Source organism: Notolepis coatsorum (assembly GCF_963971535.1).
Source record: "Notolepis coatsorum genome assembly, contig: SUPER_15_unloc_1, whole genome shotgun sequence".
NCBI classification, from domain to species: Eukaryota; Metazoa; Chordata; class Actinopteri; order Aulopiformes; family Paralepididae; genus Notolepis; species Notolepis coatsorum.
In genome coordinates, this window is record NW_028174866.1 from 755,900 (window position 1) to 783,529 (window position 27,630).

The following is a 27,630-nucleotide window of genomic DNA, read 5'->3' on the forward strand; positions in this document are numbered from 1 at the left end:
TCATCTGAAAATTTGCATATCTGTGATGTCAGATATACTCAGCTGCATAATAATGTGGCAGTTGGTGTGGCAGTTGGCACCAGGCCACACAGTGGTTGGAGCCCAGCCTCAAAACGGCTTAAGATCTTGAGGTAGAAAAATGCTGTTTTTGAGTACTTGATTAGAAATACAAAACAATTATTTCCTTTTGAAAAAAACCTTACAGAGGTGTTCCATAGACTCACAGGAATTGTGTAAAAGTGCCCAAATAGTGAAAGAAATAGTAAATTAGTTCCCCTTTAAAAAACTATACATGTAATTGGAGAAATTGCTTTGGACAGTTTATGCCTTTTTAATATCTGGTGCACAATTGACTTAACGCTTGGCACTGACTTTGTCTCATCGATTTGAAATTGGCCCAATGTGTTTTTCTTAAATTATTATATATTTTTTTTAAGAATCGTGTCGATTCTAGCTAAGTTATGCAAGTGTTTGCTATGTTTGAGGATGACACATCAGAGAATATTTCTACTAGTGCAATGCCTCCCTCAGTTGTATCTGTATGCAACATGGCAGTGTGGTGCTACAGTAGAAAGCCTGTTCCAGTACTTCTGCCTTCAAGGCACCCTCGGTATATCCCAGTCCCCATAATTTTCAGATCAAAGGACTTGTTTTCTAACAATGTTGGGTTTCCGCTGCATTTCAAAATGGGTTTTTATATTTATTTGATGTGTTTTATACACACTATATTTTATATGTGTAGTCTGTATTAGGCTTGGGCGGTATAATTAGTTTCATACCGTCATACCTTGCTGACATAATACCCCGGTATACGGTATATGACTGTATGACTTTCATTTTCATCAGGGGGGGGGGGGGGGGGGGGGCGGAGCTGACAATATACTCGTTATCACCATACATAACGCTTATATTGAAACACGTTGACATTAGGGCCGTTCTTTCAACCTAAAAGTGCACTTTCTTCAACCTCGCACCTAAATTCCTTAGCAACCCGGCCGTGTTACCAAGTAAACAAATCACAGAACGATAACCAGTTAGCCAGCCAGGTACCGACGTTAGCTCTCAGAACAATTAGCCATGTTAGTTAGCCAGCATCCAGCCAGGCAGAGACGTTAGCTCTCAGAACGATTAGCCACGTTAGTTAGCCAGCAACCAGCCAGGCAGAGACGTTAGCTCTCAGAACTATTAGCCACGTTAGTTAGCCAGCAACCAGCCAGGCAGAGACGATAGCTCTCAGAACGATTAGCCACGTTAGTTAGCCAGCAACCAGCCAGGCAGAGACGTTAGCTCTCAGAACTATTAGCCACGTTAGTTAGCCAGCAACCAGCCAGGCAGAGACGATAGCTCTCAGAACGATTAGCCACGTTAGTTAGCCAGCAACCAGTCAGGCAGAGACGATAGCTCTCAGAACTATTAGCCACGTTAGTTAGCCAGCATCCAGCCAGGCAGAGACGTTAGCTCTCAGAACGATTAGCCACGTTAGTTAGCTAGCATCCAGCCAGGCAAGACGTTAGCTCTCAGAACGATTAGCCACGTTAGTTAGCTAGCATCCAGCCATGCAGAGACGTTAGCTCTCAGAACGATTAGCCACGTTAGTTAGCCAGCATCCAGCCAGGCAGAGACGTTAGCGCTCAGAACGATTAGCCACGTAATTCTCTGCTGGCGCATGCTGTGCACTACAATCAACTCCGTGTCTGTAATAGCAGTCTGTGACGTCACGGTATTGAGAATCATACCGGCGGGATCTCGAAATACCCTGGTATACCGTAATACCGTCATACCGCCCAAGCCTAGTCTGTATAGTAGCAGCAGGAGCCGTCGCTATCATTTCCATAGTAGCCGTTTAAAGCTGCTGGATAAAAAGAGCTTGTAGCACCGTGGTTCTCGACAAGGTCAAGGTACCAGTGGGATCGCCAGAAACATGGGGAATAGTTTTATTTATCCTGATGATGGATATATGAGACTCCAATCATAGTTTTATTTATCCTAATGATGGAATATATGAGACTCCAATCATAGTTTTATTTATCCTAATCACAGAATAAGAGACTCCAATCATAGTTTTATTTATCCTGATGACAGAATATATAAGCGACTCCAATCATAGTTTTATTTATCCTGATGACAGAATATATATGAGACTCCAATCATAGTTTTATTTATCCTGATGACGGAATATATAAGCGACTCCAATCATAGTTTTATTTATCCTGATGACAGAATATATAAGCGACTCCAATCATAGTTTTATTTATCCTGATGACAGAATATATAAGCGACTCCAATCATAGTTTTATTTATCCTGATGACAGAATATATAAGCGACTCCAATCATAGTTTTATTCATCCTGATGACAGAATATGAGACTCCAATGATAGGTTTGACTCTCTCTGACATCACCATACCACCTACAGTAGACTGTTGTGAAATTGAGTATAATAAGTCGTATCTAACAACAAATATCTTCTCAGATTGGGGGGTCTGTGACATTTTCTTCCCTTGTATTTTAGGGAAGAACCAACGGATGACCTAACTCTGGAGGACTCAATCAAAGGTGAGTGCACTGCACACACACACACACACACACACACACACACACACACACACACACACACACACACACATGACTCCCAACCCTAGCTGTGTGTGTGTGTTTGATGGATGTGTGGGTGTTTTGGGGGGGGGGCTGACTGTTCCGGGGGGGCGGGGGGGTTCACAAAACTTCACATGCCTTCGAGCGATATTGTACTTTTGTACTTATTAAGTCTGCACGTTTACATTGCACTACTTTGATTGTCTTTTATACCCATCTGCAATGTATGCATTGTTCTTTTTATTCTGTCAATCTGTGTGCTGATTTTATGCCTATGTTCACTTACACTATATACCGTAGATGGTTATTAATATGTATTATTGTTACGATGTGTGCATTGAAAAGTCTCGACGACATTGAAAATGACGGTGACCCCGATTGTCTTTTGGAGTATAAATAAAGGTTGATGGTGTGTGTGTTGTGTTGTGTGGTGTAGCCAGGAGACCCACACTGCTGAATCTGACCTCAGGTGTGTGTCGTGTGGTGTAGCTAGGAGATCCACACGGCTGAATCTGACCTCAGGTGTGTGTTGTGTGGTGTAGCTAGGAGATCCACGCTGCTGAATCTGACCTCAGGTGTGTGTTGTGTGGTGTAGCTAGGAGATCCACACGGCTGAATCTGACCTCAGGTGTGTGTTGTGTGGTGTAGCTAGGAGACCCACACGGCTGAATCTGACCTCAGGTGTGTGTTGTGTGGTGTAGCTAGGAGATCCACACGGCTGAATCTGACCTCAGGTGTGTGTTGTTGTGTGGTGTAGCTAGGAGATCCACACGGCTGAATCTGACCTCAGGTGTGTGTTGTTGTGTGGTGTAGCTAGGAGATCCACACGGCTGAATCTGACCTCAGGTGTGTGTTGTTGTGTGGTGTAGCTAGGAGATCCACACGGCTGAATCTGACCTCAGGTGTGTGTTGTTGTGTGGTGTAGCTAGGAGACCCACACTGCTGAATCTGACCTCAGGTGTGTGTTGTTGTGTGGTGTAGCTAGGAGATCCACACGGCTGAATCTGACCTCAGGTGTGTGTTGTGTGGTGTAGCCAGGAGACCCACACGGCTGAATCTGACCTCAGGTGTGTGTTGTGTCGTGTAGCCAGGAGATCCACACGGCTGAATCTGACCTCAGGTGTGTGTTGTTGTGTGGTGTAGCCAGGAGACCCACGCTGCTGAATCTGACCTCAGGTGTGTGTTGTTGTGTGGTGTAGCTAGGAGATCCACGCTGCTGAATCTGACCTCAGGCAGTCTGGAGGCCTTCGGAGGAGAGGTGTCCAGAGCTGATCTGTAAGTATACTGTGTGTGTGTGTGTGTGTGTGTGTGTGTGTGTGTGTGTCTTCCAAGTGAGACGTCAGAGCTGTGTAGCAGACCTCTTCAGGGTTCGCACAAGGTCCTAGTGCCTAAAGTGCTTGGTTTTCTACCAAAAAAAAAAAAGTAAAGGCCTGGAATTCCTTGAAAACAGCAAATTTTTTTAACAAGGTGCTTAAAAAGTCCTTGAAATTAAAATCAACCATTCGCATTGAAAGTTTTGTCCATCCATGATAAAATTGTTCTGAATCAAGAAATATAATTTTTTTTCATTTAAAGTGTAACTAATTGTTGGAAATTGGGTTTTAAAGCCAGACATATTGGATCAGATTTTTTTTTCTATAAAAAACGGCGTGTATCCTTTTAAATTGCCCCTTTTTAAATAAAAAACGGTGCTTAGGAAAGTACTTGTAAGTCCTTGAATTACATTTTGCAATGTCTGTGGGAACCCTGCCTCTAGTTGTCCAACCAGTAACGACTCCTGGCATGCAGGCTGGGTATAGGCGCTGATTTCCTGATACAGCAAAAAGGTCCCAGTTTGATTTCAACGTGATATGGATTCTGTCCGGCTCGATGGTGCTGGTTTCAGGGGACCAGCATCTGCCATTGTTGTCAAAAGATATAATTTAATCAACTAAGTTTCCAACAACCGTAGATAACTAGAGACATCTGAAGAAATAACATCTAGTGAAAATCTTCACACATCCACTGAAAAAAGGGCATAGATTAAAAGAGCAATCTCTGGATTTTAAGAATCGATACTGGGTCATTCAAATGAAACAATGCAATATATATATATATATATATATATATATATATATATATATATATATATATATATTTGAGATTTGTTCCTGTCCCACACGCTCACTGTCTCCATCTTGTCTGTGTGTCTGTCCGTCATTCATCACCAGTGAAACCTCAGAGCTGGTCTACTGTGTAGCAGACCTCCAGCTGTCCAATCAGAAGCTCCAGGAGGAAGTACGGAAGATGAAGGCAGCGATGGAGGGCATGGAGGAGGCCAATCAGAGACTAGCGGAGGACAACGAGGAGCTCCGCAACCAGGCCAGGGTGTACGACTCATAAACACCAACTCCCACATACAGTACACACAAACCTCTCACTGTGTCCTTGCTTCCCCAGTGTGTCTTCCTCCTATGGCTCTTCTGTGTATTCTTGTTTCTCTCTGGCACTGTGTGTGTCTTCTTTTAGTACGTCTTCATTTGTCTTTCATGTTGTTCCATCACTTCCCCTGCCCCCATGTTCCTGTTGGTAGAGGAATCGAACAGATGATACTTTATAGCACACACCCACTTTAAACAAACACACTGTAGCACCCACTCCCCACACTTTATAGCACACACCCACTTTAAACAAACACACTGTAGCACCCACTCCCCACACTTTATAGCACACACCCACTTTAAACAAACACACTGTAGCACCCACTCCCCACACTTTATAGCACACACCCACTTTAAACAAACACACTGTAGCACCCACTCCCCATACTTTATAGCACACACCCACTTTAAACAAACACACTGTAGCACCCACTCCCCACACTTTATAGCACACACCCACTTTAAACAAACACACTGTAGCACCCACTCCCCACACTTTATAGCACACACCCACTTTAAACAAACACACTGTAGCACCCACTCCCCACACTTTATATTTATTGATGAAGGATTGCACTACAACTCGTACACCTTACTGTAAATTGTACCTAAATTGTACCTCATCCCATTTCTGCTTTGCACTATATAGTATTGTATATTATTACACTGCACAGTAAATTGTATATTATATGGTAACTCAGTTACGTCTATTCTGCATCGAACATTGTACATATGTCTATACCGAACACTGTGACCTCATTTTCTTCTTCTAAATTACATGCTATACTATGTTATTTGATACTATCTTGTCTAGCACAGTCTCTGGAGCGTAACAGTAAGAAGCATTTTGTATAAAAGTATTCTGTACTTCTGTATGACAACTATTAAAGAAACTTGAAACATGAAAACTTTAACTTGATTCTGATGAACTGGGCCACCTTTAGACATGTCTCCCCATGTTCCCCTGTGTCTTCCCGTCTCATGTGCCTTCGCCCTCCAGGTGGTCCAGAAAGACCTCTTGATACTAGGGCTGGGCGATATAACGATAACGATAAATATCGCAATATATTTTAATAATCAATATCGAATATCGAAATTAAAAAAAAATACTTTTTTTTCTTTTTTTTTTTAATAATTTTTTTTATTTATTTTTGACCTGCAACAGGGCAGTTTTAAAACCAGAGACAGTGCACAGACTTGTCTTTCTTGCCTGCAACTTAAAGTAATGGCTTTGCTTGTCCAAATGACAATACTGACCAAATTGAGATTTATTTTTCGCTTGTCCATTTATTTTGTTTGCTATCTAATGTAAAATACAGTTTGAAACAGTCTGTACACAGTAGGCTATGTGTGCTAGCAGAGCTAGACTCCAGTCACGAGTCACGGTGCACATGTGCGGTGGTTTGTCCACCAAAAAAGCGCCAAAAGATAGAAAAGAAACTAGCAGAGCCAGAACTGTTCAACTCCTCTGGAGCCACAGCCAGCAGAGAAGCCGGTTTACTTTAGCTTTTAAACCAGCTGCAGCCTGAGAACTGGAGTGTGAGGGGATGTAACACTAAAGATGGCGGCAATGACAAAGAATTGCTGCAAAATAAACATCTGTTTTTTTTTTTTTTTATATACTTATAACAATTTTCGATAATTATCGATATAGAGAAATATGATAACATTATCATATCGTTATCGCGATATGATTTTTTGCCATATTGCCCAGCCCTACTTGATACACAACGTACGACAGGTTCTTAATTGGAAGCACTAGCTAACAACTGGCTCAGAAAGAAGTCGATGTACAATATTCAATGGTTAGTAGAAGGCACTTGGTTATATTTCCGTCACATGGCGCTGACCTCAAACCCCCTTCCCCCTCTGCAGCGTCCAGCAGCAGGCCCAGAAGGAGAGCCTTCTGAAGGAGGAGGTGGAGGAGATGAAGGTGACTCTGACTTGTACCGAGGAGGACCGGGCCCGTGTCTCAGCTCACAGCAAACACATGGTCAGTCCAGACCCTTGGATAACATCCCACCGTTGTTTGGGAACTTATAATGCTGTCACAAGCTACCCTGAGCACTGGAGGGCACTGTTGCTTTAATCTTCTTGTGGCAATCCGGTGAAAGTAAATCTTTTAATATTTGTTTGATAGAGCAACACTAGGAGGTGGGGGTTTGCAGAAATTATGCAAATACATTGCTTCACATTTCATGAATGCAGATGAGTAAAGATTTGAAGAGTGTTAATAACTGGGAAAATATGTTTTACTTTCACACTAACAATCATTTTGTAGGAATACCGGTAGGTGGATTATCTTCATCATTTTGGGAACAAAACTCTCACATTTCTGGTTTCTGTTCATGAATGTTGTCCTCCAGGAAAGAGAGAACCAGAGTCTTATCGCTAAGATCGCTTCTCTTCAGGAAGAGGTACTGTACTTCAGATGAATGTCATTTTCAAATCTATTTTAAAGTTGTGTTTTAAAATGTTCCGTCCATGTCATAGTTTAAGACGGCAGACATTTTGTGCTTTCAGGTGATTTAGAACATTAACATTTTCTAGTCGTATGAATTTGCTCTACTAAATGTACAACATTGGCTGTCACCGAAAAGTCTGTTCTTGGAGGCACTCGGAAGATTCACATTAACTTACTGTAACATAACTCGGAAGGACATGTTCCACTACTGCATGATTCATATCTGGATCGAGACTGGATGGGTCGGTAGTTGAGCCAGATAACCAGTCCTTCCTCCCAGCTCCACATTACATTCTTTGTCATCCAACTATCTCTGATAGTTATATAATATTTTCATCATTATTAAAAAAAAAAAGAAAAAGTCCAAATTATTATTTAAAATGTTTTTCACAATACCTAACAAGACGATACAAACCTGACGAGACCAACACAAAACAAAGTGAGGGGGGTTGCAGAGTATTACAAAGGTTCAGTAGTACACAAACGTATTCAAGATATGATCTAATAAAGTTCCAGGCACCTTGAAGGCCATCGGGCCGATCACTCTCTTGACACAGCCTGTTCCATTGATGATGACAAGTCCATGAACTCCTTGCGCCAGTTCTCCAAACTGAAGCAGTTTGGTTTGCGTTCTTTCCAGTTCAATAAAATGGTTTGTTTGGCTGCTAAAAAGGCCAATGCTACAATACTTTGTAAGATGTTTGCTTGAGCAGTGGGCCGGGCTTGATGTCAGTTTGAAGAGTAACTGACGGGTCCTCCGCAATGTCGAACCAAAATTGCTTAACAAGCGGGCAGTACCACAGCAATGCCAGCACAATTTGGGTAGTGTGTGTGATACATTGTATTCAATGTACAGGGTGTTATAGGCCCTGTGTAGTATCTTTAATTGTAACATTTTATATCTAACACGATTGGATATTTTAGTACTATTCCTAAGTGCTGCTTCCCATTGTGTTTCAGATATGGGTATACCCATGTCTCGCTCCCATTGGACTTTAGTTTTGGTATTGGCATCGGGGGTGGTTGAACATGATAGGAAAGGCATCGTCTCCGCAATGTATAGCCTGTCTGTAATTCCCATTACTTTCTCTTCCAATACTTTATTTGTTCCTATATCTATGCCTTTAGACGGAACTTATTTAATAACGGATTTTATTTGTAAATAAGATGCAAATTCTGTGTCTTTCAGCCCAAACTGTTTTCAATTAATTAAAAGGTACCATATTTCCACTTTCCATCACTTGTCCCACCTGTTTTCTATTATGGTGTTGCCATAAATAATTTTTGATGGTAAGGAATATCCACTGAAGGCCACGCGTTTATGTAAGATATTCACTATTTCACATGAACATTCTAACAACGGATTGTCCAGTCTGGGAGTGATTTTGAATTGAGTGAATTTGTTCTTCTAGCCATTCCCAGCTGCCAATCTGTCTCGCACTATTGTAAACCCACTGCAAGATTGAATTATATGCTATGGCTATGTAATACTGGTGGATATCTGGTAGTCCTATTCCTCCACTACTTCGCAGTTTTATTAATCTTTTTATGGCTGATCCTAGGTTTTTTGTTGTTCCATATGAAGCCAGACATTTATTTATTGATTTATTTATTTGAACCAACTAGGAGGGAACTTTAATGGTATAGAAGACATCAAAAAAGCTAGCCTTGGTAACAAACACATTTGTATAACATCAGATCTACCCCATAGGGATAAAGGCAAGACTGTCCATCTTTTGATGTCTTCCTTTATATTCTTTAAAAGGTCCGGCTGACGGGGCGTTCAGGTGGCGTAGCGGAGATTGTGCTCGTCACCAATGCAAGAGGCTGCGGTCTCGACTCCCGGAGAGTCAGCGTTGCCTTGGCTCGGGCTGATCGCTATACTAACTCGTTTGGCTGAGTTAGGGGGAGGGGAGCCGTGGGTGGGTCCTGGGCGTTGTGGACAGCGACCCCTACAGTTCGGTCGGGGCGCCTGCACAGCGAGGGTAGGATCTGGAGAGAGGTAGTGTGACCTTCCACACGTTACACTCTCCCGGTGAGAATCTGCGCTGCCAGGCTGACTGCACATGCGTCGGAGGAAAGCATGGGACAGTCTCCGGCCTCCCGGACCAACAGTAGGGGGGGGGGGGGGGGGGGGTGCGCGCACGCAACAACCAGGAAGGGGGTTGGGAATTGGCATAACGACTAACAGTGGGATGGGAGAAAAATCGGAAAAAGGAGGGGGGTAAAGATAATAATAAAAAATAAAAATAAAAGTCCGGCTGACACACATAATAACATTCTGTGGCAGAAAGGCTGTGATTGGCTCCTAATGGTATTTTGTCCATCCGCCCGTCCCTCCCCCAGAACCATAAGGTTACCATGGAGATTGATGAGCTTCAGAGGAAAATGGTGGAACTATGTGAAATGAACACCGACCTGCAGGTAACTCTACTATCTCTTTACTGTCTGTCCTAGATTCTATGTGTCTCTTTGTACTACAGGTGTCTGTAGTCTGATCTGCAGGATCTCTTACTGTCTTTAAAGCTTCTTTATTCTTCTTTATCTGGAGCAGCCACTCCAGAAACCTTTCTTGGACAAATCTTAGGGTTTTCCACCATTTTCACTCCGTCACTACTGTCCTTCTTGTTGTGCTCTTCTGCTCTGGCAAACGAACCAATCAAAACACACGCCAGCATGGGCATGTCTGCACAGAGACTAATACTGAGAAATAAGAAGGCAGTCCCCTGGCGGCATTGTGTAACTGTACCAGACGTTAATTTACATGTAAAGGTTCCACACTGCACCTTTAGTGACTTGGCAGATTGTGTGGTAGGATATATGGCAGACTGTATCTCCTTCAGAAGTCTTTTCAGACCCCCTAATAAGGGAGGTGTAGTTCCCGGCGCGGTCCACCCGTATAGGGATGTATCATTGGGAAAATGTATTATCGGCTATTGTAATAATTCTGCCTCATGAACAGTTCAGTTCAGAGTTTTTATTTGCCACATGGAATCATACAATCAGAGTTTCTTCATTACACAATCATAAATATCATTCCATGGACAAAAGGAGCAGGAAGAAGAATAAATCTTATAGTTACCTGCCCCTTATTCCTAAACTAAACAAGTATTTACTTAATGGTCGGTGTACAACCTAATTTACACAAATAATAATTTATACCATTATACAAGAAACACACAATCCACAGTTAAACAAGAATTGTTTTTATAATAATAAAGAATAAAGCATAAAAGAAAGAGAAAAAATAAATAAAAAAACATCTCACTATTCAGATCGCATTTGATTTTCATACTGACTACATTTTATACGTATATACTATTACATCCCTTAAGCTCGCTATGGAGAGAATTCCACAACTTTACACCAATAACTGAAGGACACATCTGTTTAAGTGTGGTACATGCAAACTGATGTTTAAAATTGTATTTTCTCCTACTAAACTCACTTTCTAAATGAAAAAGATTTTGTAGTTTTTCTGGCAGTGTATTATTTCTTGCCCTAAACATAATTAACATTGTTTGAAACTTAACCATGTCTTCAAGTTTAATTATTCTAGATTTAATAAATAATGTATTTGTGTGTTCTCGATAACTCACTATGTGTGATTCTTACAGCCCTCTTCTGTAATATATATAATGGTTTTATATTGGTCCCATAAGTATTCCCCCATACTTCAACACAATAACTGATATAAGGTGAGATGAGTGAACAGTAGAGTGTTCTCATTGCCTCATACTTTAACACATCCTTTACTTTATTCATAACAAAAATACTCTTGGACATCTTTTTTTTTAACGTGCTATGTGCGATTTCCATGTTAATTTATCATCCATAATCACACCAAGAAAACGAAATTCATTAACTCTCTCTATATCAACTCCATCCATGATCAGTACTATATTTTCATCTAGTTTGATTGCCAAAAATCATAAATTTAGTTTTTTTCAGATTCAGTGATAGCTTATTTACATCAAACCATTTCTTTAGCTTTGTCATTTCATACACAATATATTCAGCTAGTTCCTTTAAATTATTTCCAGAGCAAAAAAAATTGGTATCATTAGCAAACAAGACAAACTGTAATAGTTTTGAAACATCACAAATATCATTAATATATAAAATAAAGAGTTTGGGCCCCAAAACCGAACCTTGCGGTACCCCACATTCAATTTTCATGAGCTCAGATTTGACATCTGCCAACTGCACATATTGTTGCCTACTGTGGAGATAACTACTCAACCATTCTAGAACCATTCCTCTCACACCATATGAGCGTAATTTAGAAATTAGAATATTATGATCTAAGGTATCAAATGCCTTTTTTAAATCAATAAACACCCCTATTGTTAATTTCCTTTTATCTGTCGCTGTTGTTATTTCTTCAATAATATTCATTAAGGCAGTCGCTGTTGATCTGTTTTGCCTAAAGCCATACTGGCTTTCGCTCAGCAGTTTGTTCTTTTCCACAAAACCATCTAACTTATGCGAAAACAGTTTTTCAAGCACTTTCGAGAACTGTGAGAGCAATGACACTGGTCTATAGTTAGTGAAGCTGTGCTTATCTCCTACTTTGTAAAGTGGGATCACTTTTGCTACCTTCATCCTGTCTGGACAAATACCTGTCTGAAAAGAAAGATTACAAATATAACAGAGGTTGGATTATACAAATTGTCTTCTTCACTATAATCATATCTATCCCATCACATTGGCAAGCTTTCCATTTTTTGCACAAAATGAGTTCCCTTCTATCACTAACATTATTGTTTAAGCATTTTTTGTTGAAATAAAATGGGTTACAAAGTTGTTTAATTTGTCGAACTACACTTACCAGTAGAACGCCTGTCGTTCAGTGCCGTCGCCTAATACACGTCACAGCCATTGTGTAGTTTCTCAGTGAACGAAAACATAAACGTTGTTATTTTGCTACCTTTACGATTAATTGGTGTAACAGTGGAGAGAGTGAAGGCTATGATCACAATAGGTATTCTATACTGTACAGTACATTCTTTCATGCTTGTAACCTTTTTGTAAATGAACCCTTTCACTGCCACACTACCAAACGGTTAACCCTTTCACTGCGACGATACACAGAAGGTTAACCCTTTCACTGCCACACGACAGCCGGTTAACCCCAGTTCACTGCCACACGACAGAAGGTTAACCCGTTACTATCACACAACCGACGGTCGTTAAACTATTCCTCTTCCACAGGGAATAAGTGTCGGTACCTTGTGTGTAAACATGCTGTCGTGTCCGTCTCTCATCCCTACAGGTTCAGATCCACTCCTTTGACGCCGTCATGAGTGACAAGGAGACGGTGATACAAGAGGTCAGCAGCACCTTGGCACCACCCACTGGTTTACTCCTCCTGTGTGGAGGTTTTAATGATCTACTCATTTTAAAACCGCTTCTTTATAAAGGTCCTAAAGGGATACAGACTAGGGGTGGGAATCACCAGAGGCCTCACGATACGAGACTAGCACGATACTTTAGTCACAATACGATAGTATTGCGATATTAATATTGCGATATATATTACCTTTTTTCAACTGCAAGTAAAACTGTCAACATGTTTTATCTAATAAAATAAAATGTTCATCTCACTTCAATCATTTTTATTGCAGAACATGGTATTTTCTCAAGCAGACGGATGTAAACACTGTAATCTGTGTTGCATGTACCTGACAAACTGAACTGTTTGTATTACAGTCATATTCCAACTTAATTGAATGCACATGTGTGTGTGGACTACTGTACTATTACAGGTATTGAAATGAACAATGCAACTTCCTTATACAAAAAAAACGTATGAATAATTAAATATCGATACTTGGCGTCCCTGTATCGATACAGTATCGCCACGCAAAGTATCGTGATACTACTACGTATCGATTTCCCCCCCCCCCCCACCCCTAATACTAACCTATTGAAATACAAATATTTCCTAAATCCAAGATCAACTTGATGATGGTGGTGATGTCCTCCCTCCACATAACACCACAGACACAATGACCATCAGAATTGCATGTTTAGCGATGAAGGTTTCTGAGTATAAGGGGCTGTTCTACAGCCGGTCCAGGGTTCACTTTGCCCTCTACAGTTTTCTTATAGGGCTGGCAGAGCGGTAGCGGATGCCACCCTGACCTTGTTGAACTACCTGTATCATCTAGGCCTTTCGAAAAGTCGACTACCCCCCCCCCCCCAAATGCAAATATTATTATTAATTTTTTTGCTTGGGATCATTCCATTTGGGCTGTGGGGGGTGCTTAATGTCTGAAGGAGTCGACTGAAGGCTTCTTGTCCTCTGCAAAAGCATTCAATTGGTCCACTGATGGATACATCTTGATATTTGTCTAGTCTAGTGTGTTCATTAGACGGGTGAAATCCTCTTTCAGTGCCTGTTTTATTAGGCAGTTAGCCTCGCTGGTATGTGCGCCATTAGCGTTAACCACGCTTTTAGGCCTCTTTGCTTTTGGAAAGAATGATGCTAATATATATATATAATAATATATATATTTTTGCATTCGACTAAGAGGTTGGCAGTCGACTACGGCTCCTTTCGATCCATTAGTCGAGGGCAGCCCTAGTATCGTCACCTCGAGGTTCAGTTGCCTCACGGACAGGCTTCTGTTTGTAAACTTTTCCTCTGCTTTTAATACTATTTAGCCGTATTTGCTTCACTTCTTTTATCTTGATGTCATTTTGAAACCTTTTGACGGGTCATAAATGTGTGAAGAGTTAACCCTTTCACTGCCACACGACAGAAGGTTAGCCCTTTACTATCACGCGCGGATGCGGAGCTAATGATAATGATGGAGCATCGCCGTCGGTTGTGTGATAGTAAAGGGTTAACCTTCTGTCGTGTGGCAGTGAAAGAGTTAATGGTGTCCTTTCAAACGAGCTTCACTCGTCCACTGGTTCAGCTCTGTTGTGTCTCCTCTCCTTCATGTTCTCGACACAAATCGCTGTCAAAGTAAATACCTGAACTTTATAAAGTTTCCTGATGATTCTGTTCCATTTAGCCTTTTTGGAATGAGAGGAACCACGTTTCTTCAGTAGTTGATGACTTTGTGTCACGGTGTAAGGAGTCTTTTCTTGGGTTGAATGTGTCTAAAACCAAAGACATGATGATTGACTTCAAGACGTCTGCACCTGACCCGACAGATATAAACTAACCTACACTGTAGCACTCAACACTTTGATGAACATTGTTGCTCAGCTGATAGAGTTGTATCCTTCCTGATGACTTGTCGTACAGAACTTGTAAGTAGCTTTGGATAAAAGCAACAGCTAAATGACTAAATGTAAATATCGAGCAGAATTAAGTTGACCTGGTGGAAAATTAAGTTGACCTGGTGGAAAATTACAAGTATTTGAGCACTGTACCGCGTTTGACAACAAGTTGAGCTTTCAACCAAAAGTAGCAAAGTCCAACAACATATTTTACTTCTTGAGAAAACTCTGCTAAAAGTCCCTTTTAATGTGTGAAGTTCCCAGGCCATATTGTACTGTCCTGATCACTTCCTGCAGAGGGTATTTGAGGTCCTACCTTCAGTGTTGGGAAAGTTCACTTTCTACATCAGTGGTCACCAACCCGTCGATCTTTGAGACTTTCCCTATAGATCTTTTCTTTTTTTTATACATTTTTTTAGATCTTTCCCTGAGAGTCCACATTACAGTTCTACATTTGTTTTGATGTGAAAAGTGATTCTGCTCTTAGCACTGACTGAGAAAGTACACATTACAGTTCTACTTTATAAAATGCTAATTGTAAATATGTTTGTCAATGTTAATAATATGAGAAAGTCCACATTACAGTTCTACTTTTGTTTTGATGTGAAAAGTGATGCTGCACTTAGCACTGACTGAGAAAGTACATATTACAGTTCTACTTTGACGTTTTTAATGTTGGACCAAAGCATTGCATGTAATTAGAATACAGGCAAATAAAAGTAATTTAGTTTAAAGTACAATCTTGGCTGTCTTTTTCTCTCAACGCTTGCCTTCACCAAAAAAAAACGTGATCTTGGGCTTAAAGGTTGGTGATCACTGTTCTACATGAACTAGTTCAGTTCACACATTTTAAAATGAACTAGTTCAGTTCATAGTTCATAATTCAACATTTTAACTAAAGTTCATGGTTTAAAAAATGAACTAGTTTAACTAGTTATTTTTTCAATACGTTGCTGCGAGCTATTATTTGTCAAAATGATTGCCACAACCCATATAGAACCACAGACAGTAATCAGAATACTGGCATTTCCATCACATTGTGATTATTTATCAGTGTTTCCCCGACCATTGCCTTGAAGGGGCGTCATGCGTAACGAGTCTCTCTCTCCACGCGCAACACGCGCGTGTGTGTGTGTGTGTGTGTGCGCGCACACCCCCGTACGCCCCGTCACAAATCTGCCACACTTTTGAACCGAGTTATACTGTGATAGAGCGCCGAGAATGAACGCGTTCACGTTCACAATTACGTTCATCTAGCGGAAATACAGTCACGTTCAGTTCACGTTCGCCCCAAAATATGAACGAGTTCATGAGCGATGGTTCATTGAACGCGTTCAGGTGCATCGCTGCCTACCTTCAGTAGCTGTAGATGTTCTCGTTGCAACCAAATGTCCCCTGGCGGGATAATAAAGTTTGACCTGACGGAAGAACAGATTAGCCTCCAGGACACCCTCTCTCTCTCTCTCTCTCTCTCTCTCTCTCTCTCTCTCTCTCTCTCTCTCTGTGTAAATCTACGTTTTCCATTATCGTCTTTCCTTCTACAGAAGCGCAGGCAGATATTGGAGCTGAGGGCAGCAGTAGAGGAGTACTCCTCCGTGACCGAGGTAAGGCCGGGTAATCAAAGGGGTGCCGTGCTTTTAGAAAGAGTTCACTGACCACTTTATAAGCAGGGTTCGTATGGTCTCATAGTGGTGGTGGGTGATGGATGCAAATGCTGCGCTTGCTTTTGGACTGTTGTGTGGACTGGGAGATTTTATTCCTCCCTGTATGATTTTTGAAGGCAGCTGTAACATAAAAGATGCCCATTCTCTTTGATAAAGGGGGATCGACGCCAAAATCATGAATTTTTTGCTGTTGATGTTTTGGACAAATGTTTGTATCTCTGTAGCTACGCTGGTAATATTTCAACGTCACGTCAGGATGAGAGTTTTATCGACCGCAAACCACAGCATTAATACAGGACCAAACTGCTAACTAGATCCACATCACCGCTTGTTTTCCCCCATCAGCTTGGAAGTGTTTTAGGGTGGATTTTTTTTTTTTTTTTTATATAATGAAATCTGCAACTGCTTGCATGTTTGTTGACGTCTTGACTACAGCCCTGTTATGTTGTTGTTGTTGTTGCTGATTACAGCGGCTGCGATCGGACAAGACCCAGCTGGAGACGCAGATGCACATGATGCAGTCCACGTGAGCAGACATGAGTAACACTCACTTGCCTAATGAAGCCTTCTCTCCTTCTCTCCTCCACCTTTTCTCCTCTCCTCAGCCTCTTACTCCTCTTTCTCCAGCTCTCCTCCTCCCTCTTTCATACCATCCTCTGTTTCCTCTCTTTCTCCTCTGTTACCTGATCATCGTTTGTACATAAGGACGTGTTCTTCATTGACCTGCTTTTGAATAAATAAACACTGTATATGTATATATATATATATATATATATATATATATATATATATGTATGTATGCCCCTCAGGACGGGCCCGTCTCTGTCGGTGGCCTACAGGTTCAACCAGACCGGCTCCGGGTCTCTGCAGACTGAACTGGCTCTGGCACAGACACCACTGGAGGTCAGCAGTACTCTGTTGTCTGTCTACCCGTCTGTCTGTCTGTCTGTCTGTCTGTCTGTCTGTCTGTCTGTCTGTCTGTCTGTCTCTGTGTTACTGTCTACCTGTCTGTCTGTCTCTGTGTTACTGTCTACCTGTCTGTCTGTCTCTGTGTTACTGTCTACATGTCTGTCTGTCTCTGTGTTACTGTCTACCTGTCTGTCTGTCTGTCTCTGTGTTACTGTCTACCTGTCTGTCTCTCTCTGTGTTACTGTCTACCTGTCTGTCTGTCTCTGTGTTACTGTCTACCTGTCTGTCTGTCTCTGTGTTACTGTCTACATGTCTGTCTGTCTGTCTCTGTGTTACTGTCTACATGTCTGTCTGTCTCTGTGTTACTGTCTACATGTCTGTCTGTCTCTGTGTTACTGTCTACATGTCTGTCTGTCTCTCTCTGTGTTACTGTCTACCTGTCTGTCTGTCTCTGTGTTACTGTCTACCTGTCTGTCTGTCTGTCTCTGTGTTACTGTCTACATGTCTGTCTGTCTCTGTGTTACTGTCTACCTGTCTGTCTGTCTCTCTCTCTGTTACTGTCTACATGTCTGTCTGTCTGTCTCTGTGTTACTGTCTACCTGTCTGTCTGTCTGTCTCTGTGTTACTGTCTACATGTCTGTCTCTCTCTGTGTTACTGTCTACCTGTCTGTCTCTCTCTCTGTTACTGTCTACCTGTCTGTCTGTCTGTCTCTGTGTTACTGTCTACATGTCTGTCTCTCTCTCTGTTACTGTCTACCTGTCTGTCTGTCTGTCTGTCTCTGTGTTACTGTCTACATGTCTGTCTCTCTCTGTGTTACTGTCTACATGTCTGTATGTCTGTCTCTGTGTTACTGTCTACATGTCTGTCTCTCTCTGTGTTACTGTCTACCTGTCTGTCTGTGTTACTGTCTACCTGTCTGTCTGTCTCTGTGTTACTGTCTACCTGTCTGTCTGTCTGTCTCTGTGTTACTGTCTACATGTCTGTATGTCTGTCTCTGTGTTACTGTCTACATGTCTGTGTTACTGTCTACATGTCTGTCTATCTGTGTCTCTATGCGAGTCTGTCCATCTGTGTCTGTATCTCTGTCTGTCTGTCTCCTTCTGTGTTTATTACTTTCTCTTACACTCGCCACTCTTTCTTTCCTGCTCTCTCTCCCTTTATCTTTCTCGCTCGCCTATTCTTCTACCCTCTGTCTCCAGTGCCTCCTCTCAAGGCTTGTTGTTGCTTAGGGCTCAACACCTTTGACAAAATGTAATGTCGCTCGACGGACGTGAAAATATCGCCTTTTTGTCAATTTTGTCATGAAGTGCTTTGGGCGACGGTTTCCGTCATCTATATGGTAACAAACCATGTCAAGTTCCAGACCGTCTGTGCTTTTCTTCTCCGCTAATCTTCCCTCCGCCCGCTTCCCCAGGTTATGTTGGCTAAATCTAAAATCCAAGTGAACTATTCGTGGCAACGTTGGCATTTCACGAGAACATCCAGGAGGTGTTGAGCACCCTAGCGTGAATCAGCCTTCACTCTTTTCATATTTCCATCCCCTCTCCATCTCATCGGGAACCTTTAACCATATCTCTCCCTCCCTTGTTTTGTACATCATTATTTCAGCACCCACCAATGGCGAGGTGTGGTGGTTACTTCCTGGTCTATAGGGGAGGTGTAGTGGTTACGTCATTGCCGTTTCCCGTGCGGTCCACCCCTCTTGAAATCACCATGTATTCTCAATGGACACATTTCTAAATCGTCTCGTTTTAAAACAAATAAAGCATGAACATTGGCACGGTGTACCTTTCTGTGTATTCATCCACAATCTATAGCTCAACATGAAAGAATTCGCAATTAATCATAAAGGTAGTAAAATAACAACGTTTATGTTTTAGTTCACTGAGAAACTACACAATGGCCGTGACGTGTGTTAGGTGACAGCACTGAGCGGCAGGCGTTCTACTGGTAAGTGTAGTTCTTTTTTAACGTCAAATTAAAAAAACCTTATAACTAACTTTATTTCAACCAAAAATGCTTAAACAATAATGTTAGTGATGGAAGGGAACTCATTTTGTGCAAAAATGGAAAGCTTGCCAATGTTCGAGGCAGAATTATTACAATTACAGATACATTTTCCCAATGATAAATCCCTATACGGGTGGGACCGCGCGGGGAACTAAAGTGACGTCGGACTACACCTCCCTATTCTGCATTTAAACCACTGAAGACGCACTACATGAAAACACGACCAACTGCAATACCTCTCCATCTCTATTTCTCTCTCTTTCCGTCTCCATGGTGTAGGGTTGCCTAGTAGCCACCATTGCACGGTTAAATCAGTGAATAGGCATACGAAGGTCTCCCACTCAAAACAACTACCGACGTGCTCCAGTCAAACACGAGATACTTCACTAGCTACACAATTATGTTAGTCGTACGATGTTGTCTAACCGCTGTGTTGAGACTCTCATAATCGCAACAAGTTTCAAGGTCCATGTCAGAATCCGAAAGATCTTTATTGCCAAGTAGTTTTCACATACAAGGAATTTGCTTTAGTCGTTTTCGGTGTGACATTAGCTCATTCCCCGCGGGGAATTAGTCAGGCTCGCTCTATCTATCGTTCAATATGTGGAAAAGAATGAATTTTTCCATCCATATGTTCCCGTGTTATACCGTGGTGAATATAAGTGTGGTTTTAGAGCGGTCTAGGGTAATTCCCAAAATGCTGAGTTATAGCCTTATACGTCAATTCCACTATTAGACGTTGCCGTTTCTTGCCTGTACACGCTATTATTCTGAATCAAATCTATATCGGGTATTATGTTTCATCATGAATGCATGAAAGGTGGGGGTGGGGGTCGTTTCTGATTATTTGATTGACAGTAACGGCATTCGTATTGAACACTTAAAAACTTTAATCAGCCCGATCGGTATAAAAGCATTGCAGGATCAAGCTAAAATTGACGTCAGATCCTCCTTACCTGTGATCGGGAGTATTCCAAAAATAATATTCCAATTGTTTGATCGCCATCTGGTACATCCAATGTCCATTTGGTCCACGGCATAATCCACCACAACATATGGATCGGGGATATTTGACGTGCTTCAATGGAACCAGGAGAACCGCTCGCCTCGCCCGACAAGGAAAAGTGAAACCGGACAAATCAGTGGGGGTCCCGAGCCTTGTTGATGAGGCTCACTGCAGAGGGGAAGAAACTGTTCTTGTGGCATGAAGTTTTGGCCCCTGCCAGAGGCGAGTGTCTCAAACGGATTGTAACTGGGGTGGCAGGGGTCGGCCACGATCTTACCTGCACGCTTCAGGGTTCTGGAGGCGTACAGGTCCTGGAGAGATGGTAGATTGCAGCCGATCACCTTCTCAGCAGAGTGGATGACACGCTGCAGCCTGCCTTTGTCCTTGGCCGTGGCTGCAGCGTACCATAGTGTGATGGAGGAGGTGAGGATGGACTCGATGATGGCTGTGTAGAAGTGCACCGTCATTGTCTTTGGCAGGTTGCCGCAGGAAGAACATCCTCTGCTGTGCTTTCTTGACGAGGGAGCTGTTGATGTTCAGCTCCCACTTGAGGTCATGGGAGATCAACGGTGTCCACCGAGGAGTCACACAGGGTGATGGGGTTGAGTGGGGCTGGGGTCCTTCTGTAGTCCACAACCATCACCAGAGTCCAGGTGCTGGAGGACGAAGTCGAGTGCCGTGTTTTGACGGCGTCGTCTACAGACCTGTTGCTCTGTCGGCGAACTGCAGGGGGTCCAGGAGAGGGTCCGTTATTGTTTGGAGGTGTGTAAGCACAAGGCACTCAACGGACTTCATCACCACAGAGGTCAGGGACTCATTTGGACTCCGAGGTACTTGAAATAGTTCACTCTCTCCACCGGTGCCCCATAGATGCTGAGGGGGCTGTAGTTCCTTGCCCCAGACCTCCTAAAGTCCACAATTAGTTCTTTGGTTTTGCTGATGTTCAGGGAGACGAGGCTGTTCTCCCGGCACCACAGCGCCAGGTTCTCCACCTCTCCCAGGTAGGCCCTCTCGTCGTTTGCAGAGATCAGGCCCACCACAGCTGTGTCGTCAGCAAACTTTACTAATATTGTGTTGCTGTTGTGCTTTGCCTGCGTCTAAAGTGAGTCGAGGAGGGGGCTCGGAACACAGCCCTCTATGTCGAGAGTGATGGATGAGGACTCACCAGGGAAGTCCAAGACCCACTGGCACGATATCAGTCAGCCTTCATCCAGTTGATCACTGACCACGCCCCCTCTGGGAAGATCATACAGGATATTTTTCTCACCAATGTTTTGATTTCTGAAATAACATTTATTAACAATGTTGGTGCAATTTTCAACCGGGTACAGTATGAAAACCATGACCCTCTAAATTGCATCTATCTCTCCCTCCGTTTCTCTCCTTTATTTCTATCGGAATCCGCTATTAATTGTCGTGAAAGTGTACGTGCCACTCGAATGGTGCATACAATAGAATAAAATACATACATAAGATCTACATGTCTGTATCTCTCTCCCTCTCCCTTTATTTTATATATCTATATCTACCCCTCTCTGTCTCTCTCCTTAATTCTATCTATCATTATCTGTACCTCTCTCCCTCTGTCTCCTTTTATTTTATATATCTACCTCTCTATCTGTCTCTCTCCTTAATTATATCTGTGTCTGTGTGTCTCTCTCTCTGTCTCCTTCTATTTTATCCATCTATATCTACCTCTCTATCTGTCTCTCTCCTTAATTCTATCTGTGTCTGTGTGTCTCTCTCTCTGTCTCCTTCTATTTTATCCATCTATATCTACCTCTCTATCTGTCTCTCCTTAATTCTCTCTCTGTCTGTGTGTCTCTCTCTCCCTCTCCCCTCTGTGTCTGTGTGTCTCTCTCTCCCTCTCCCCTCTGTGTCTGTGTGTCTCTCTCTCCCTCTCCCCTCTGTCTGTGTGTCTCTCTCTCCCTCTCCCCTCTGTGTCTGTGTGTCTCTCTCTCCCTCTCCCCTCTGTCTGTGTGTCTCTCTCTCCCTCTCCCCTCTGTGTCTGTGTGTCTCTCTCTCCCTCTCCCCTCTGTGTCTGTGTGTCTCTCTCTCCCTCTCCCCTCTGTGTCTGTGTGTCTCTCTCTCCCTCTCCCCTCTGTGTCTGTGTGTCTCTCTCTCCCTCTCCCCTCTGTGTCTGTGTGTCTCTCTCTCCCTCTCCCCTCTGTCTGTGTGTCTCTCTCTCCCTCTCCCCTCTGTGTCTGTGTGTCTCTCTCTCCCTCTCCCCTCTGTCTGTGTGTCTCTCTCTCCCTCTCCCCTCTGTCTGTGTGTCTCTCTCTCCCTCTCCCCTCTGTCTGTGTGTCTCTCTCTCCCTCTCCCCTCTGTCTGTGTGTCTCTCTCTCCCTCTCCCCTCTGTGTCTGTGTGTCTCTCTCTCCCTCTCCCCTCTGTGTCTGTGTGTCTCTCTCTCCCTCTCCCCTCTGTGTCTGTGTGTCTCTCTCTCCCTCTCCCCTCTGTCTGTGTGTCTCTCTCTCCCTCTCCCCTCTGTCTGTGTGTCTCTCTCTCCCTCTCCCCTCTGTGTCTGTGTGTCTCTCTCTCCCTCTCCCCTCTGTGTCTGTGTGTCTCTCTCTCCCTCTCCCCTCTGTGTCTGTGTGTCTCCCTCTCCCCTCTGTGTCTGTGTGTCTCTCTCTCCCTCTCCCCTCTGTCTGTGTGTCTCTCTCTCCCTCTCCCCTCTGTGTCTGTGTGTCTCTCTCTCCCTCTCCCCTCTGTGTCTGTGTGTCTCTCTCTCCCTCTCCCCTCTGTCTGTGTGTCTCTCTCTCCCTCTCCCCTCTGTGTCTGTGTGTCTCTCTCTCCCTCTCCCCTCTGTCTGTGTGTCTCTCTCTCCCTCTCCCCTCTGTGTCTGTGTGTCTCTCTCTCCCTCTCCCCTCTGTGTCTGTGTGTCTCTCTCTCCCTCTCCCCTCTGTGTCTGTGTGTCTCTCTCTCCCTCTCCCCTCTGTGTCTGTGTGTCTCTCTCTCCCTCTCCCCTCTGTGTCTGTGTGTCTCTCTCTCCCTCTCCCCTCTGTGTCTGTGTGTCTCTCTCTCCCTCTCCCCTCTGTCTGTGTGTCTCTCTCTCCCTCTCCCCTCTGTGTCTGTGTGTCTCTCTCTCCCTCTCCCCTCTGTCTGTGTGTCTCTCTCTCCCTCTCCCCTCTGTGTCTGTGTGTCTCTCTCTCCCTCTCCCCTCTGTCTGTGTGTCTCTCTCTCCCTCTCCCCTCTGTGTCTGTGTGTCTCTCTCTCCCTCTCCCCTCTGTGTCTGTGTGTCTCTCTCTCCCTCTCCCCTCTGTGTCTGTGTGTCTCTCTCTCCCTCTCCCCTCTGTGTCTGTGTGTCTCTCTCTCCCTCTCCCCTCTGTGTCTGTGTGTCTCTCTCTCCCTCTCCCCTCTGTGTCTGTGTGTCTCTCTCTCCCTCTCCCCTCTGTGTCTGTGTGTCTCTCTCTCCCTCTCCCCTCTGTGTCTGTGTGTCTCTCTCTCCCTCTCCCCTCTGTGTCTGTGTGTCTCTCTCTCCCTCTCCCCTCTGTGTCTGTGTGTCTCTCTCTCCCTCTCCCCTCTGTGTCTGTGTGTCTCTCTCTCCCTCTCCCCTCTGTGTCTGTGTGTCTCTCTCTCCCTCTCCCCTCTGTGTCTGTGTGTCTCTCTCTCCCTCTCCCATCTGTGTCTGTGTGTCTCTCTCTCCCTCTCCCCTCTGTGTCTGTGTGTCTCTCTCTCCCTCTCCCCTCTGTGTCTGTGTGTCTCTCTCTCCCTCTCCCCTCTGTCTGTGTGTCTCTCTCTCCCTCTCCCCTCTGTGTCTGTGTGTCTCTCTCTCCCTCTCCCCTCTGTGTCTGTGTGTCTCTCTCTCCCTCTCCCCTCTGTGTCTGTGTGTCTCTCTCTCCCTCTCCCCTCTGTGTCTGTGTGTCTCTCTCTCCCTCTCCCCTCTGTGTCTGTGTGTCTCTCTCTCCCTCTCCCCTCTGTGTCTGTGTGTCTCTCTCTCCCTCTCCCCTCTGTCTGTGTGTCTCTCTCTCCCTCTCCCCTCTGTCTGTGTGTCTCTCTCTCCCTCTCCCCTCTGTGTCTGTGTGTCTCTCTCTCCCTCTCCCCTCTGTCTGTGTGTCTCTCTCTCCCTCTCCCCTCTGTGTCTGTGTGTCTCTCTCTCCCTCTCCCCTCTGTGTCTGTGTGTCTCTCTCTCCCTCTCCCCTCTGTGTCTGTGTGTCTCTCTCTCCCTCTCCCCTCTGTGTCTGTGTGTCTCTCTCTCCCTCTCCCCTCTGTGTCTGTGTGTCTCTCTCTCCCTCTCCCCTCTGTGTCTGTGTGTCTCTCTCTCCCTCTCCCCTCTGTGTCTGTGTGTCTCTCTCTCCCTCTCCCCTCTGTCTGTGTGTCTCTCTCTCCCTCTCCCCTCTGTGTCTGTGTGTCTCTCTCTCCCTCTCCCCTCTGTGTCTGTGTGTCTCTCTCTCCCTCTCCCCTCTGTGTCTGTGTGTCTCTCTCTCCCTCTCCCCTCTGTGTCTGTGTGTCTCTCTCTCCCTCTCCCCTCTGTGTCTGTGTGTCTCTCTCTCCCTCTCCCCTCTGTGTCTGTGTGTCTCTCTCTCCCTCTCCCCTCTGTGCCTGTGTGTCTCTCTCTCCCTCTCCCCTCTGTGTCTGTGTGTCTCTCTCTCCCTCTCCCCTCTGTCTGTGTGTCTCTCTCTCCCTCTCCCCTCTGTCTGTGTGTCTCTCTCTCCCTCTCCCCTCTGTCTGTGTGTCTCTCTCTCCCTCTCCCCTCTGTCTGTGTGTCTCTCTCTCCCTCTCCCCTCTGTGTCTGTGTGTCTCTCTCTCCCTCTCCCCTCTGTGCCTGTGTGTCTCTCTCTCCCTCTCCCCTCTGTGCCTGTGTGTCTCTCTCTCCCTCTCCCCTCTGTGTCTGTGTGTCTCTCTCTCCCTCTCCCCTCTGTGCCTGTGTGTCTCTCTCTCCCTCTCCCCTCTGTCTGTGTGTCTCTCTCTCCCTCTCCCCTCTGTCTGTGTGTCTCTCTCTCCCTCTCCCCTCTGTGTCTGTGTGTCTCTCTCTCCCTCTCCCCTCTGTCTGTGTGTCTCTCTCTCCCTCTCCCCTCTGTCTGTGTGTCTCTCTCTCCCTCTCCCCTCTGTCTGTGTGTCTCTCTCTCCCTCTCCCCTCTGTGTCTGTGTGTCTCTCTCTCCCTCTCCCCTCTGTGTCTGTGTGTCTCTCTCTCCCTCTCCCCTCTGTGTCTGTGTGTCTCTCTCTCCCTCTCCCCTCTGTCTGTGTGTCTCTCTCTCCCTCTCCCCTCTGTCTGTGTGTCTCTCTCTCCCTCTCCCCTCTGTGTCTGTGTGTCTCTCTCTCCCTCTCCCCTCTGTGTCTGTGTGTCTCTCTCTCCCTCTCCCCTCTGTGTCTGTGTGTCTCCCTCTCCCCTCTGTGTCTGTGTGTCTCTCTCTCCCTCTCCCCTCTGTCTGTGTGTCTCTCTCTCCCTCTCCCCTCTGTGTCTGTGTGTCTCTCTCTCCCTCTCCCCTCTGTGTCTGTGTGTCTCTCTCTCCCTCTCCCCTCTGTCTGTGTGTCTCTCTCTCCCTCTCCCCTCTGTGTCTGTGTGTCTCTCTCTCCCTCTCCCCTCTGTCTGTGTGTCTCTCTCTCCCTCTCCCCTCTGTGTCTGTGTGTCTCTCTCTCCCTCTCCCCTCTGTGTCTGTGTGTCTCTCTCTCCCTCTCCCCTCTGTGTCTGTGTGTCTCTCTCTCCCTCTCCCCTCTGTGTCTGTGTGTCTCTCTCTCCCTCTCCCCTCTGTGTCTGTGTGTCTCTCTCTCCCTCTCCCCTCTGTGTCTGTGTGTCTCTCTCTCCCTCTCCCCTCTGTCTGTGTGTCTCTCTCTCCCTCTCCCCTCTGTGTCTGTGTGTCTCTCTCTCCCTCTCCCCTCTGTCTGTGTGTCTCTCTCTCCCTCTCCCCTCTGTGTCTGTGTGTCTCTCTCTCCCTCTCCCCTCTGTCTGTGTGTCTCTCTCTCCCTCTCCCCTCTGTGTCTGTGTGTCTCTCTCTCCCTCTCCCCTCTGTGTCTGTGTGTCTCTCTCTCCCTCTCCCCTCTGTGTCTGTGTGTCTCTCTCTCCCTCTCCCCTCTGTGTCTGTGTGTCTCTCTCTCCCTCTCCCCTCTGTGTCTGTGTGTCTCTCTCTCCCTCTCCCCTCTGTGTCTGTGTGTCTCTCTCTCCCTCTCCCCTCTGTGTCTGTGTGTCTCTCTCTCCCTCTCCCCTCTGTGTCTGTGTGTCTCTCTCTCCCTCTCCCCTCTGTGTCTGTGTGTCTCTCTCTCCCTCTCCCCTCTGTGTCTGTGTGTCTCTCTCTCCCTCTCCCCTCTGTGTCTGTGTGTCTCTCTCTCCCTCTCCCCTCTGTGTCTGTGTGTCTCTCTCTCCCTCTCCCCTCTGTGTCTGTGTGTCTCTCTCTCCCTCTCCCCTCTGTGTCTGTGTGTCTCTCTCTCCCTCTCCCCTCTGTGTCTGTGTGTCTCTCTCTCCCTCTCCCCTCTGTGTCTGTGTGTCTCTCTCTCCCTCTCCCCTCTGTGTCTGTGTGTCTCTCTCTCCCTCTCCCCTCTGTCTGTGTGTCTCTCTCTCCCTCTCCCCTCTGTGTCTGTGTGTCTCTCTCTCCCTCTCCCCTCTGTGTCTGTGTGTCTCTCTCTCCCTCTCCCCTCTGTGTCTGTGTGTCTCTCTCTCCCTCTCCCCTCTGTGTCTGTGTGTCTCTCTCTCCCTCTCCCCTCTGTGTCTGTGTGTCTCTCTCTCCCTCTCCCCTCTGTGTCTGTGTGTCTCTCTCTCCCTCTCCCCTCTGTGTCTGTGTGTCTCTCTCTCCCTCTCCCCTCTGTCTGTGTGTCTCTCTCTCCCTCTCCCCTCTGTGTCTGTGTGTCTCTCTCTCCCTCTCCCCTCTGTGTCTGTGTGTCTCTCTCTCCCTCTCCCCTCTGTGTCTGTGTGTCTCTCTCTCCCTCTCCCCTCTGTCTGTGTGTCTCTCTCTCCCTCTCCCCTCTGTGTCTGTGTGTCTCTCTCTCCCTCTCCCCTCTGTCTGTGTGTCTCTCTCTCCCTCTCCCCTCTGTGTCTGTGTGTCTCTCTCTCCCTCTCCCCTCTGTCTGTGTGTCTCTCTCTCCCTCTCCCCTCTGTGTCTGTGTGTCTCTCTCTCCCTCTCCCCTCTGTGTCTGTGTGTCTCTCTCTCCCTCTCCCCTCTGTGTCTGTGTGTCTCTCTCTCCCTCTCCCCTCTGTGTCTGTGTGTCTCTCTCTCCCTCTCCCCTCTGTGTCTGTGTGTCTCTCTCTCCCTCTCCCCTCTGTGTCTGTGTGTCTCTCTCTCCCTCTCCCCTCTGTGTCTGTGTGTCTCTCTCTCCCTCTCCCCTCTGTGTCTGTGTGTCTCTCTCTCCCTCTCCCCTCTGTGTCTGTGTGTCTCTCTCTCCCTCTCCCCTCTGT

General features: G+C 45.3%; 1 protein-coding gene across 1 annotated transcript in view; it reads left to right on the top strand.

The window, feature by feature from the left end:
* Nucleotides 1–27,630, top strand: part of lrmp (lymphoid-restricted membrane protein) — a gene marked incomplete at its 5' end in the record, with an annotated part of 126,931 nt that overhangs the window by 20,130 nt on the left and 79,171 nt on the right. The window contains 10 exon segments of the mRNA XM_084338439.1: nt 3,682–3,714; nt 3,798–3,869; nt 4,805–4,963; nt 6,890–7,007; nt 7,381–7,431; nt 9,825–9,902; nt 12,754–12,810; nt 16,259–16,318; nt 16,849–16,904; nt 17,188–17,288. Coding sequence (XP_084194565.1) covers nt 3,682–3,714; nt 3,798–3,869; nt 4,805–4,963; nt 6,890–7,007; nt 7,381–7,431; nt 9,825–9,902; nt 12,754–12,810; nt 16,259–16,318; nt 16,849–16,904; nt 17,188–17,288 — 785 coding nt within the window.